The sequence below is a fragment of the Pleurodeles waltl genome, chromosome 8 (assembly GCF_031143425.1).
Source record: "Pleurodeles waltl isolate 20211129_DDA chromosome 8, aPleWal1.hap1.20221129, whole genome shotgun sequence".
In the NCBI taxonomy this organism is placed as follows: domain Eukaryota; kingdom Metazoa; phylum Chordata; class Amphibia; order Caudata; family Salamandridae; genus Pleurodeles; species Pleurodeles waltl.
The window spans coordinates 453,001,702-453,017,731 of NC_090447.1; the positions used below are offsets into that span (position 1 = coordinate 453,001,702).

The window sequence follows — 16,030 nt, forward strand, 5'->3', positions numbered from 1 at the left end:
TGATGAAATAGGACAGCACAATTTGATCAAAAACAGAACTGGTTCTGGGCCTGCATACTGAAGGAGAACGTATTCATGGTGCAGTAAAGGATCAGCAAAATTAAGTTTTCATTCCTATTGCCTCCATGGCAAAATATTGAGCAATGCTCATTCTTTCCCCCAAGGCAGAAGACATAATAGAACAGTGAACGTGGCATAGAATGTGAAGTAAAGTGCCTTGGGGATCTCTCACATATGTGTGGAAGGAATGCAGCCCAGCACTGCAATCAAATAAAGGCCCATATTCTTGGGGAAAAAAACTTCAATTCTTAGCAGTCTTTGTGCTGGTGTTAAAAAAAATCCCATGGGCATGGTCCAGCAACATAAAATGAACTAGAAACTAAGGCATCCAACAGGTCAAGGGTTTATTTATTCCCTTTGTTGCTTCTTCATACTTCACCAAGTTTACTGTCAATCTTACAGCTAACAGTATGCATATTAGTTCTTTATCAGACTTCTCCCCCAAGACTTTGTAAAGCAGGAATATGCGAAGATGAGACTTTAATAGCACATTAACATTTTATCTGCTGCAATCAAATCTTAATGAGTTGAATCCCCATGCATGCACATCCTGCATACAGGTGGGAGTGTTTGCTGGAAAGAGGAGCTTGAGTGCTGGGAAATGAGACTGCCAGGGAGGTGAGGGAGTAAACGAAATTACTTGGAAGAGCAAATTCAAAGGAGGTGAGGGCAGTAATGAAAAGTTACTTGCAAAAGCAAATTCAAGGAAGCTGTAAATGAAAGAGAAATAAGGAGAAGGAATGATGGAAGGAAGAATTAACAATAGGAAACAAGGAAATAAGTGTCAAATTCTTTATGAGCACTGGAAAACACCATCAACTTATTTTTTACAGAACAAAAAAAGAGCAAACAATGATAACCTATGATTTTTACTATTTCTGAAAACATTGGAAAACACTGAAAAAAGACACCAGAAAGTATAACAAATAGAAACCGAAAACAGGAAAGCCTAGTTATAATTAAGAAGAAGGTGAAATATCATTCACTGAAGCTTGTCATATATGTATGTTAAACAGCTGCACAAAACATTAATGAGTAGTATAATATTTACTCTAAGGTACATTTCTGTCCATCATGTTTTTGCACACTGACACTAGTGCTGCAGATTCAAGCTGCACTGCATTAATGAGGCCCAGGAAGGTGGAATCCGCTATGGCAGTGGTTCCCAACATTTTGATTCCTGAGGACCCCCACTGAAACACTACTGGAAGCCGGGGACCCCAAAGCAATTTGTATAGTTGAAATTTTAAACATTAAAACAGTAATTCACAAAAAAGTACACAAACAAGTACGCACCAAACAAATACTCAAATTACTAAAGATATAATTATTTTATATTAAAAAAGTATGCAAAAATTGAACATTTTTAATGGGAAGGTTGGCGCTGCATCTTGGCGACTAACTTTTCAATGTTTGGTTTTATTTAGGAAAGCTGCCTCTCCAGGTCAGATTCTACATTTCCCAAGCAATTTCTGTTTTTGTTTTTTTAGGTACATAAGATCTGAGAAAGCTTTTTCACATAAATATGTGGTAGGAAAAGGAAATAAAATCATAAGGGTCTCTCATATCTCCATAGCCTCTCTGTCACATGTAATTCATTTGATGTATAGTACCTCTCATACCACTGTAGGGTCTCTGAGCACTTTACAGGGGACTACAAGGTGTAGGATTCACGTCATCCACACTGGTAGCATCTTTTAAGAGTGTGTGGTCTGGCAAAGCACAAACTTGTGATTCAGAACATAACACAGTGGCTAGCTCTAACTTTATTAATAAGAATATATTTCTACGCATGCAAACCTTTTTTTTTTTCTTTTCTTTAAAGCAGCATAAGGCTAATGAAAGACTGGGGACGGGGGATCTTTGCAATTTGTGCCATGCTGTTTGCATGCAGCTCTTTGATGGCAGTTCATAGCACTGTGCTAAATTAGGGTTCTAACTTATGAGCTGCACAATAACAAAAGAATCTCAGAGAAAAAAGCAGTTAATCCACTGTAATATGCACATAAAATACTTTTCCTTGCATTATACACATTCATTGCAGCTACCGTATTAACAATCTGTGCTACTTTAGATGAGTCAAAACTGCTACTAGACAAAACTATCTCTCTCCAGCAGATACATTAATCACCAGAGTTATCTTGACGCTTTTATTATTGCCTGAAAGCTACCGGTTGTACAGGGAACTGTGCAGTGCTTTTAAAACTGCTACACAAATAAAGTCTTAAATATAAAAGCACGCACGCACATATTCCTGTACAAGGGCCAAACCCAGGCCTGCGGACCACCCGGGGAATGTGTCACGGACCCCGGGGGGTCCGCGGACCACAGGTTGGGAACCACTGCGCTATGGAGCTGCATGTGTTCCCATTCAGAGGGGACATGCAGTAAGAGTCCAGACTGGCCTTCCCAGGATGAAGCAGAGCCAACGCTGAGGCAGTGAAAAAGGGTGCTAATATGGCCTCCAGAGGTAGAACTTGAGGCATATTCACTCACGGACAAAGGTCAAAAGTCAAAATGAAGTAGATGGGTTACAGTTATGAATGATTTTGTAATGTTACATAAAAAAATGCCTTGCTGTTAATATATAGAGAATTTCCCAAAATGAAAATGAAAGACCCAATGCTGGAAAATGAAATGATTTTACACTGAAAATAAAATAAGTGTTGGAGAACCCCAATGTATATCAGGGGTGGCTCCTTCGCTATGGCGAAGAAGCGTCTCCCCACTGGCTGTGCGAGAAACAGAAAAATAAAATAATAGTTTTCTGTCATTTTATTTTTCTGCTTCTGGCACAGCAGTGCAGGAAAGGGAGGGGCTGGGCCATGGGAGGTGGGAGTGGGGAGGAGGAGAGAGGGCACTAAGTGCACATGTGTGTTTGGCCGGCTGCCTCAGGCCGGCCAAACACACATGCGCACTTAGGTTCCTCCAACCCGGCGGCATACACAGCCTGGCTGGAGAAACTGCACAGACCCCAGGCTTGCGTCTGAGCAGCAGTGACTGATGCTCAGACCAATCCTTACGTTGCTTACATGCTATGCATAGCATGTAAGCAGTGCCAGGATTGCTGGGGAGCCTGTGATGGTGTACCAGCAGTGAATGCTGGGACACCAGGAGAGGATCGTGGCGGCAACAGAAAGAGGTATTTTTTAATTATTCTTTATTCCTTCCCAGACCAACGACCCACCTGTCCTGTCTCCTCCTCATCCCCCCTCCCCTTGAGATTTGCGGCGGACGCCAGTGATGTATATATAAGCCGAAATGACAGTGACTAAGATTTACCTACAAAGTTTACCTGCACTGCACTAGCCCAGTATACTGCACATTCACCCTGGCAAGGCGAGAAATAGTCGGGCTGCTGTGAACCCTGCATGAATATGCTTTTTTTCTCCAATTAACCGTTATACAACTTCAATGACACTGAGCGACAACTTGTTTGAATATCTATCCCTCAAGATAGGCTTACAATTGAATGCTCACCTGTGAAAATGCAGGTAAGGCAATGACACTTATTCCTGTTTCACTGCCTGCTTCTCCTGCTTCTTGTAGCTCTGGTATTTGCAAAAGGACAGTTGCTACTGGCTGTGACATTAGGGATGTGTTGGAGCTATTTATTTGCTCTTTCTTGCTATCATTATGTATTATTCCGCGTTGAATGGAATAGGTCTGCTCCACTTGTTCACGGATATCTGGAGGTAGTGCCTCTAGAACAGATGGATCCAACTGCAAAAAAGGAAGTGGAATTTGTGTACATTCTATCGTAATTATTCTATCTTAATTATGTAGAAAACATTCTTATAGGCTGTCAGACATAAGACAGGAAAAAACAATTTAATCAGCACATACCAATTGCAATATCAAATTAAAAACAATGGTGTATTAGGAACTCAAATTACAGACTTTGTTATTCAAGATTTTAGCTTTCAAAATCTGGCAGTAGGAAGGACAGAGCAAAACAAAGAGGTGGTAGAAAGTGTAAACATTCTGAAAAGTGAGTGAAATATGACACCTGTAAAAGTTTAGACCCTCATTTCTTTAGTCATTGTACTTTATATTTGGACATTTAAAAAATATGCATTAAAGTACTTAAAAGCTTATGGCATTAACTCTGGGGAATATGCATAGAGACCTACTGCAATTGCAAAGGTGGATAACAGATCCAGAAGTGCCACATCCATGTCAGAATTTCTGGATAGCTGCCTACTTACTTGTACTACAGTTCTCCAGACCTAGTATTGTTCATATTAACATGCTTGAATATTCCAGTGTTGTCAGGCTAGGAACCCTCTGCCTCGTAACAATTTTATCAACTAGCATTACACAAACACAGATTTTATATACAGTCTATCCAATATGAGTACCTGACCCACACTGTGGACAATGACGTGGAGTGCCAGAGACCACCTCACATCTCCTGAGTCTTCAACTGCAGGAATTTTTGAACCCTTGACTTATTAGTCAACATTTATATCATCTTTAACCTAATTTTAGGGTCGAGCGCACAAGCGCTCCATCCCTGTTGTAATCTCTCTTTGGGCTTGTAACCATGCCCATGTCACGCCTGTCACTTTCATTGGTTCGTGAGCTTGCCTTTTAAAATCCGCTTGCTTTCATTAGTGTAAAGCATGCATACATCATGCCTTTTCAGGTGTTAAGCCCTCCTCAAGCGCACCGGTCAACTACTGAAAACGTACGAGACTCGATGTTTTCAGTCTGGTTTCTGCACTACTTTATCTTTTTATTTTCCACGCAGCACGATGGCAAGGGGTATGCATAGCGCGGTCACGCTCAGTTTTTGGGTTTTCAATTTCAGCCTGATCATGTTTTTTTTTTTTTCTTTCAATTTATATGGCAAGAAAAGTCTGGTTAGGAGTTTACAACACTAATAGCTCTAACTCGAGCAAATGCAAGACCCGTTGCATTGCAAATGCTTGTCAGATATTGCACTTAAATTCCTTTTAGAGATTGTGCACACTAGGATTAGGGTCTTCATTTCTGGTTACAGCCAGGAGAGAAAAAGGAATCTGTCTATTGCAAAAGGCAGAATTAAGTGGCACCCATTATGTATAGCTTGCCTTTGCGCTAACCATCATCCAAATACATCTGACATTTGTGTCACACTGCTGAAGAAAACACTGAAGGGTCATGATGGACAACTGGGCATCCCCTTAATGAGAGAAGATATCTCTGCAACAACGAATCTGGTGCCAGTCAAAAATTGGAAACTAGAATTATATTTATGTAACAACTAGGAAAGGTAGCATTAAACATCAAAAGAGCGATATACTGAGTCTGCTGCTAAGGCCCATTCATCTTGTTAGCCAGCGACTTTGGATCATTTGAGGAAAAGATAAGAACAGGAGGGAACATCCTGCAGTAAGGACATTTCAGAATCCAAAACAAATACTAAAAATACTTCTACGCAAGCTGATTCGCCTTTTCTTATTGATATTCCAGTAATGAAAAAAATGTTTTAATCGGCTCAGCAGCTGACAGCCAAGACAGACTACTAGTCATCTAAAACCTCTTTGACAGAATGTGTGCTGACAAAGAAAATATCATATTTACTATGGATCATAAATTCAATCATTCATAGCTAGCCTGTATAGCTGTCATGGATGTGCCCATTCTGGGCAGACACTGGACATGCATGAGCTACTGCCCTGCAGAAACATTACCAACACAGTTTATAACAAATGTTTTGGGAGTCATCCTGTGGAACACTACTGTACATTTATGGCAGTAGTCTAAAATGATCACATATTATTTATTCCTAAAGACAGAAGAAGCCTTTGTTCATCATCAACCCATGCTAAATTTTGCTGGCTGACAATTAAGTAAATATGGTGTGTCTTTTTGGACATAACAAATCTAGAAAGATTCTGTCACAAGACTGTATCTAGGATGGGCCAACAGCTGCAAGATGGGGGTCGTGTTTTGAAGCTGCTGCTGTCGGGAACCCATGATCAGACAACACCCGCTGCCTTCCGCGCTCTCCTAGCTTTGCAATGGGCTTGATTGTAGCGTGGAAGTACAGTGGCAACTTCTGAACTGAATTTTGGTATGGCATGAATATAAAGCTACTGTTTTCTTTGACCTGTCGGCCAACCACATTTATGCGGCCTCCATAGCAGCCTGAGGAGGTTGGAACTAAGCTGTCACAGGAGACAGCTGAATCGAGTGTGAGAGCCTCACATGTAAGTGGGGGTGCCGCCACGCCTGGCACCTGCTCCGAACTGGGTGCAATCAAAAACCAGAGGTTGAAATGCCCAGCTCCTTACCTGTGCAGCACTCTGTGGGGGCCTGTGCTACAGCATAGGAGACTGCAGGCCTGGCCGGCATGCAGTATGCACTGAGCTGATGGTCACCGACCAGGACTGCTGAAGGACCGCTGCAGCTTCCCCTTTCCCGCTTCTGACTTTGGCGGTTGGTGGTGGTGGTGCCCCCCAGTGCAGTTTCGCTGACTATGTCGACATTGCTAGCGAACCTTCCATCACTTCAGTCAGTGCTGCACGTTGCGTACACTTAGATAGGTCTCACCTCAAACTCCGTCCTCCCCTATGCTGACAGCTGACACTAATTTTTCCCAGTGGCTTGAGCACTGGATGCTTTTAGATAGCTGGTGCACAATTCATCCGTGTGTCAGAGAATATTCTTATTAGTCACCATCACACAACCTCTATGTCAGGCTTGACCACATCCCTATGCCCTCCTGCAATCCCACTACAATTCATCACGGCCGTATACTTAGGGAAAAACCTTTTCAGACAATAATCCACTGCAGCTGCATTTGGAATGGGGAGCACCGCGTCCACCGCTCCCCAAGTGGCACCTACAGCCTGCTGTACTTGAGGACCAGGTTTCCATGGAAGCCACGCAGGAGACTGTTTTCCGTTATATCATGGAAAATTGGGGTACTGCAATATCACTATAAGTGGTGTGGAAGGCATTGAAAGTTGCACTTAGAGGCCACTGTATCCGCGCAGTGGTAGGGGTCAGAGCAGATTTACCCAGGGACCTGATGCACAAGGAGGCTTCTTTGGGAGCGCTGGAGGTTGCAGCCCACTCGGACCCAGTGAGGCAGCAAACACTGGCAGCAGCTACAGAGTGACACGCACAGTTAATGGAACAGCTGCAATGCCTAGACTTCAGATCCTACAAGGCGAAAATGCATACGGAAGGGAACAAGTCAGGCCGACTCTTGACATGGCTCCTGCATAGTGCTGCACCACCCTCCCCAATCATGATGATCAGACTATCTCCTACACACCTAGTCACTAATGAAACGGACATTCATAATGCATTCACCGCCCACTACTGTGCTGTCTATGAACCTCCTCCCATGGACCGTCAACCCATATCCGTGATTTTCGTAGCCTAATTATATTACCTGTAATTGAGGTCCACATCAGAGAGGAACTTTACATGCCTCTCACAATACAAGTACGGGGAGCAATCAGAGGGAATGCCACCAGTAAGACCCAGGGGCTCAATGCGCTCCCCATACAATTCTATAAAGCATTTGAACATCTCCTCGCCCCTAAGCTTCTGGAACTGTCTCAGGCTGCACTTACAGAGGGCCGCCTTTCAGAGACACTCCAGGAGTCCCTCCTGATTTCCCTCCCCAAACCCAAAAAGGATCCTATGGAGCTAACTTAGTATCACCCATTGTTTATGTTAGGGTCAATCTATTAGATACTGAGCAAGATCATAGTCACCCGACTTCTCGGACAAATGCCTATAATAGTTCACCTGGATCAGAAGGTATTAATTCCAAATAGACCCACCACACTCAACATCCGCAGGTTACACAGGATTATGGAGATTTCTCCCACGCACTGTCCGTACGCCGCTTGCATGGTACTGGATTTAGAAAGGGCATTTGACATGCTAGATTGGGAGCATTTATTTACAACACTCACCTCGTTGAGTATCATGGGTCAATTGAAAGACTTATTTGCCTCTTCTACACAGAGCCCACAGCATGTGTAAAGATTGGGCAATGCACCTTGCTCTGATTCCAGATGAGCAGAGGGACGCAGCAGGGCTGTCCCCTTTCTCCGCTCCTATCTTCACTAGCCATGGAGCCGCTGGCACAAAGATTCCGGCTACAAGGTTGAGGGTGGGGTATCCAGCTAAACGGCGAGACGCACACAGTCTCATTATATGAGGATGATGCACTAATCTACATCAGCGATATCAGATATTGCATCTCTTATATTAGAAATATCTTGTCAGCGTTCTGAGTGGCCTGGGGGTGAACTGGGACAAATCCTGCCTGTTTCCACTACACCCAGAATACCCACGTCAGATGTTGGTAAATACACACCTGCTGCGTTGGGCACCCAGTACATTTTGTTACTTGGGCATACATTTCGAACATTCAGCTCCGGACCTCACTGATGGAAATCTCACTACAGCTATTGCCTCCTTTCGCCCTCAAATGACTTTCTGAGGTACGCTACCGCTCACAGTCCAAGGGAGTGCCTGAATTGAAGACGGTGATGCTCCCATACCTTCTGTATTATTTTCACAACCTTACTATACCCATCCCCGGGACTACATTTCATACACTTCATTCTATGCTGGGCAGTTTTATCTGTAATACAGGCAGGCCTAGGGTTGTGCTGCATACGCTGCAGCTACCTGTGGAGAGCAGAGAACTAGGAGCCCCCAATTTTGCCATTACCTGGCAGTGCAACTCCAATGGCCAGCTCACTGGCTAGCGGCCGTCTGCTGGAAGAACTAGGACTACCCTCCATCAAACATGCAAATCGGATAGTGCAAGAGGTTTTCTTGCTGAAGAACCCCCCCCCCCTCAAGTCTAACAACCTACTGCACATAGCTCATGAGTGTTATCACCACAGTCTGTGACTAATGCTATCTATCCTTCCCTAATCTCCTGGAATCCTGTTGTGCTCTATTGCATCTTTTCATAACACAACTGGGAGAGAGGGCTTATGGGTGTGGGAGACTGCTGGAGTGGACACCCTGGGAGTTCTATTTCATAACAGTGTTCTTACACAACTACAGGCAGATTGTGAGTTATCGGCTGGCTATTTCTCGGCATATGGCCACTTAACGGCAGAACTTGCTCAGTTATGGCACACTGCAGATACAGAGCCGTAACAGCACCCATTTATGCACATGCAATAGGAAATGGCCACCGCCTAATCACCTGACTCACTCAGGCTTTGGCATTTACCACACAAGGTCCTTTGTCCTTGATCCATAGATGCTGGGAGCAGTACGTGAGGTGGGAATTCACGGAAAAGAAATAGGGTAGGGCGCTCAGATACCCAAGGAAACCATCTTGTAATGCAAAGTTTCAATACATACATCACAACATCCTCCACCGGGCATGTGTCACGCTGCAGAATCTCCACAAAATGTTTGGCACTGTCTCAAACTGCCAACACTGCCAGCAACCCTCCACTGACATGGCATATGTGTTCTGGACTTCGCGGTGGTGCAAGTCTTGTTGAGTGACATTGCTAATGCCCCGAGGAAGGTGACAGGATGCCATGATGTGTACAAAAGTGGAAGGGTCGTTGCTGGGCTGTTTAAACACAAAATCTGCACAGGCCCTGAACAGTTTCCTCGATCTGGCTTTATTAATACCCTGCAGACTGATAGTGATGCATTGGAAGGCCCAGACACTACCGGAATTGAGACGCTAGTGTGTGGCAACACTCAAATGGAGAAGGGCGGAGACTGTAGCACTCAAATGGGGGGAGGCGCAAAGGCTTCAAAGTATATGCAGAGAAAATTCCTGACTAGAAATCATGGGTGCTCACTAATACACAAATATCACACCAACAGCCAAGATTACAGCCCCCCTCCTTTTTCCTGCCCCCCACATTCTATCACCTATCTTCCTTACTTCCTACATCCCATCCAAGTACACTGCTGCAGCACCCCTTACATGTCATTTGTGAGTAAGGTATTCTGGGCCTTTGTCCAAGCCGCAAGATGGCAGTCATTGCCCATTCCTACGGGCCCCAAATAAGCAAACACATTTACACAGGGAAGACCGCATATTACAATTATCATGCTTTACTGTCACTCTATTGAGCTGTATCTGTTGTGACTTATTGTTTTTATATGCATGATTGTTACAAAGGGTTTAATGATAATGCAATTGTCGCATGACTGACTTATCTGAATAAAATTTCTCATTTTTGTAAAATGAAAATTCAATAAAGAAAATAAAAATTGGTTAAAAAAAAAAGCCAATTGCTAGGACTTTTGGCAGAGCTCCAGTCTGCACGCCAAAGCAACTTCTGTAAATAAGCGGTGTGTGTGTTTTTGCCAAAAGTGACAAGTATTGCTAATTAAAATGTATTTGGGGTGAGTGATGTGTTTTTCTTCTAATAAAAGAAATAAAAGATACAGTTTAAACATTAGCAATCAGAGAAAATACGTACACTTTGTATTACTTACGAGTCATGAACAAACTAATTGCAAACTTTGTTAATTCACATTTAATATTATCAAGATTCACTCCTACAGTTTAAATATTTATGAAAAAAACAAAGTGTAAAATTATACATTTTCACAAGCCTAATGTGAAACTCATTGCAGGGAATCATAATTGCTTGAAATAATGTGTGAAACATAGGTTTGATTAGTTTGTTCTATAAAATCCATAGTACTGTCGTCTACTAAAAAGTATGTCGCTTCCCTACCCTTAGCGAAAGCCAAACAGTACTTGACTGCAAGAAACTGAGAGACTATTACCTGGGATGGAGATGGAACATCGATGTTGAAATTCGGTCTCGTCTTTGCATTAATGGGTGTGTGAAGACTATTGGGCTTGGCTGGTGAGACTATTTTGCAGGCTGTTGGGCTTAGACCGGACCCTAGACATTGCGAAAAGTATGTAATTAAAAAAGAAAATGTCACACAACTCATAGCAGCTACAAATATGACAAGTATGGAAATCAAAAGTAAGGAGCATAGTCCTCACAATTTCTAATTAACAATTCAAATCCAATTGAGGTCTTCATAAAAAAAGACAGAGCGAGAATTGTACTCTGACAGAAATGCCCCGTGCAAAAAACATGTTGAAGAAAACAGCTTTAAATGTTGATATCTTTGCCTTGATGCATAACTATACAAATCTCGTCAAAGCAAAACTCGGCAAAACATTTTTCAAAGAAATTACTATCTTCCTTACGGGTTCTTAAACCATTAGCAGAATAAACATTTCAAAAACCGATTGTGTTATTTTGTTGGGCATATTGTTACATTGTGTTTCTTGAAATGTCTGTAGACAAAAGATGTGGCACTTTTATTATTCAAAATTCCCTGGAATTTGATTTTTACATCTTATGACGTCGTAGAGACGGAGGTAAAGGGCAGCTTTCCCAAAGTGAAACTCCCCACAGTATGACAGCATGTATAATGGAGGGTGGTGGTGGCTAGAGTGCCTGACCTCCCAGAAACAGAACCAGATTCCACACAGAATTTATAGGTATGTCAACTAATAGTCGTAGAGTACGAGTTCACCTACTCATAAATGCACTATACATAGGTACCAACATACACCTATGCTAATGTCTATCATCTGCCTCATGGGCGGAGTTCTTCACCATGAAAACTACACACACATAGGTCTTTATCAATGTGGAAGTGGCAAGGTGAAATGGCTGTTAAATGGGTGATATTCACTAGTAAGCATTGGCAAAACCAACAGGTTTCACTCCCCTATGGAAAATCTATTGTCTTTGTCAATGTTTTTTGTTCATGTGGTCATAGCCACCATATTTCCAAGGTCCATGCGTGATGCACTACTACAGTTCATGTTTTTTTTCTTTGAATTCTGGAACTTGTAGTCTTGTTTTATAATGTAATAAACATTCCCTGAAGTCTCAGACTTCAAATAAAAACCTGGACTGGAACAACACATCATGATTGGACCTGGGATACTGGGGAGGGCTCCAATTTTAAAAGAAGACTTAAGACATGCTGCACAGCAGCTAGCACTGCAATGAGACATCTCTAAAAATTATCAACAACACCAACAGATTTCGTGGAGTTTGAACTTATTGGCTTTGCCAATGCTTGTTGTATTTTGAAGTTTTATGCAGACCGAATTCCACTGGTAGGTATTGCAACGATTTACGTGAGCACCAGTTGCATTACATAAGGTTGTATTAATTTATTTTTATACGTACGGCGAGATCAAGTGATTAGCTCAGAATCCACAGATTGTTGAGGAGACTCAGAAACGCGAACCTAGTTCCCCAATTCCAAAGTAGCAACTATGAACCTAACACCAAAACCTCTCCACTCTTGCACTTGGTGAGATTTAGAGAACTGAGCAGAGCAGAATTTGTGCGAGGTGGATGTGCGAGATAGATGGTTAATTGTAGGATACATAAACTGGTGTGGTGGGAAGCATGAATGGGTGTGGGACACATGGACGGATGTACGACACTGGCATCGCACACTTTACATGGCTAGCCATCTCGAAGTGCTGGTGTGAGCTGTTTCTTCATCCTGTCTTCAACTGTACAGTCAGTATCCGGCTTATTCCGTGCTCTGCCCCTGCTGCTTTGCACTTCCATTGCACCAGCTGATGTCACAATGAAGGGCGCAGTCTCAAGGGCATCAATAAACACATCCATATCCTAGCGGCACTCTTATGGCGAACATCCTTAAATATGCAACACCCACATATGCATTATGCAATATAATAGCTAGAGTAATGTCAGTGAATTTCCATTCCAAGTACTAAAAAGTGTCCAACATGTCTTTAGAGTCCTTTATTGGGTGCTGAGTGAAGTGAGGGAACAGCCACCTGAATAGGGAAAGCATAATCCCTCAAAGCTTCATCTGCAGTTGTGTGCCCTCCCAAATATATCACCAGAGTCCTCACAGTCTGTCAAACCATTTTCTTACAAACTTTATTTTTTATTATCTACAATCGAGAATTACGCTAAACTAACAGCGAGTCACACAAGAGATGACAATGTCTGTGAAACCCAACAATGCATGCTAATAACATAAGACTGAGCAAGCAGCAACGGTGTAATCTGATTTTGTACCTTGCTGAAAATCCCAATACAAGCAATGCTAATTAAGCCCTTTAAAACCCTTTCATAGTACTTAAGCCGTTTAGGGTCGCACAGCTTACTGCAAAAGTACCTCCAAGCAACCATCTTATTAGCACCAAATTAAAAATAAAAACTTCCTTCCGAAGCAGAAGACACTGGCCAGTAGCCAATGACCCGAAGCTGTACTTGGTCCAGGCTCCACATGACGGCATGGATGGCAAAGCAGAGAGCAGGAAGTCAAAGCTGACAACGTGCTGGCCAATCAGAAGCATGTCATTTAGAGCAATCTTGGAATAAACCAATGGTAAGTTCAGGTAAGTAAGGGGGGGCAGGTTCTAAGCCTCTTTTAAGATTGTTTTTTACTCATAAAAGATTTTACAAGCACAGCACATAAAGGCACGCAAGCAAACCTAAAAAGTGACAGGCAGCAAGAGAAAACCAAGAAGGACAGATGGTGGGGTGCGCAAATACAAAAAACACACCTACAAGAGTAAGTCACGTGCATTTCACTACTTTTACACTAAAATCTAACACCACTTATACCATAGCCCAAACATGCTCATATCTACTACAGCCATGCCTTGGAGTAAGTCACTCACCACGCATGACTACTCACAGGTACTGCAAAATAATTTAACAGAAATCAATGAAGTCAGCGAGTAACACTACCAGTACAAATACCTACACTCCTACAGCAAATACATAAACAAATAAAAATGAATTAAAGGGAAAACAATTGAAAATGATCATAGGTAGCAACACTAGGGATAAGGTAAGAACATGCTGCAATAAGGGTGAACTGTTTTCACTCCTCAGAACTATGCTTCAAAAGATGTACGAGATGAGTCTGAAGAACTGAGAAATTAATATTTTTTATTGATGTCTATTTGAATACAAATGATAAATATTACAAAAACCTGCAAAAAACTATAATAAAATATATTTAAAAAATAAAAACAACTGCTTTTGACAATGCACACACCCATGCAAATCATTTTGTAAAAAATGTAAACAAAAAAAATGTAAAAAAGTCATACAATGATATACACTGCAGTTACCAATCCAAATAATATTTGAGAAATATAAAATTAACTGATACACATACTTTTTTAAAAAAAGTAGAAAATAACATGTATGCTGTTAAAGAATTATTAAAAAAATAAGTAATCTAACACTGCTCTACACACATGCAGGGACATCATAACATTTCTCTTCCCAAACACAACTATACACACATGCAAACGCAGTGACATACAACATGATTGCAGCTGATGTCTGGTGTCCACAACTACTCAAAGATGGCAAAACCCAAGGTGAATGCTCCATTTATGAGCTGCCAGGTGCTTAAGTGTATGTCACTTTCTCTGAGTGATATCCATTTCCATCTTCTTTTCAATTGATAGCTTTACATAAGTAAGCTATACCTATGCTACGCCAAGCTACATTTGGAGAATTTACACCTGAAATAAGACCCTAAAGTTACAAGTGAATAGTAGTAACTTTATGGACATATTGTGGGTTTTACATGTCACTCATCCCCTCCTGTAAGGTGGTAGGGCTCATACACCGCCTACTTGGTGTAAATGTCTGCCTGAAGCTGCTCAATTGTGTATGGGCATAGCTTTTAGAATAGAGATAGATGTAAATTCACCTGTGTGGAAAGTTCCAATGTTAGATGTACTATTGTGACTTCGACCCTTACTGTTTACTTGCCCTCATAATTACAAAGGAAAGTGAGACCAATTATAAATAAGGGACTGGAATCAAGGCTCCAGAAAGGGCTTTTAATGCAGCTCTTGCAAAAAAGACAAAAACAAGAAGGAAAATCCATACCAAGCACATAGCCCCTCATTATGACATTGGCGGTAAAAAACGAATACCACTGCGGTGACTGCTGTCAACATACCACCACAGAGGCGAACATACGTCCGCCAGATTATGACACACACACACACACACAAAACAGACAGAAAACAGCCACAACCACAAATCTGCCAGACTCACTGAATGTACTAAACTGTCGGGACTACCACCCATACCATTACACCAGCAAAACAACACTCTCCAAATAATGACTCACCAATCACCACAACGGAGATTCAACGGCAGTAAACCATAGGCGGTGCGCACCACCATGACAGATATGGCCGTTCAAAAACAATACAAGACAACAGTGGCCAGAACAAAAAACCCACACCTGACACAAAAACACCCACCAACAGCACTTTATAACACCCCTCCACATCACCCACAATCCTTTGCAAACACGAGAAGACCACCACACTTTGCCACACCAATCCCAGAGAGAACTGCACACACATCACAAATACACATTCCTCATTCACACACCACACACCCCACCACTTCACACATCACCCTCTGCACAACACACTTCACACAACACCCTTGTCCCCACAAAAGGACCCCTGGTTCACTGATGAGGAGCTGAGGGTCATGGTGGAGGACATTTTCAGGGTAGAGCCACAGCTGTATGGAGCACAGGTACGGCAGATCTCCATTGCCAGGAAGATGGAGCTATGGCGGAGGATGGTGGACAGGGTGAACGCCGTGGGACAACATCCACACACAAGGAACAACACAATGAAGATGGGGAATGACTTACGGGGGAAAGGTGCGTTCCATTGCAGCAAGGCACTAGCTCGCCATCAGGAGGACTGGCAGTGGACCCCCAACTCCTCTCCCACAGCTGATAGCATGGGAAAAGTAAGTCTTGGCAATCCTGCATCCTGAGGGACTTACTGGAGTAGCCGGAGCTCTGTACACTGGTGAGTAAATATTTACTACCTATCACCCCTCCATGCCTGCATGCTATCTCAACCCCTCAACCCTGATCCCATCACCCCACTCCATCCCACAAAGTGCACCACCCCAATTAACAAACCTAAATG

The 16,030-nt window shown here is 42.5% G+C and overlaps 1 protein-coding gene across 1 annotated transcript in view; it reads right to left on the minus strand.

Annotated features, from left to right (window-relative positions):
* REV1 (REV1 DNA directed polymerase) overlaps positions 1-16,030 on the minus strand; it is a 429,753-nt gene that overhangs the window by 36,583 nt on the left and 377,140 nt on the right. Inside the window, exons 17-18 of the mRNA XM_069204390.1 lie at positions 10,801-10,922; positions 3,541-3,783 (exon numbers count right to left, since the gene is read on the minus strand). Of these exons, the coding sequence (XP_069060491.1) occupies positions 3,541-3,783; positions 10,801-10,922 (365 nt within the window). The remainder of the gene's footprint in view (positions 1-3,540; positions 3,784-10,800; positions 10,923-16,030) is intronic.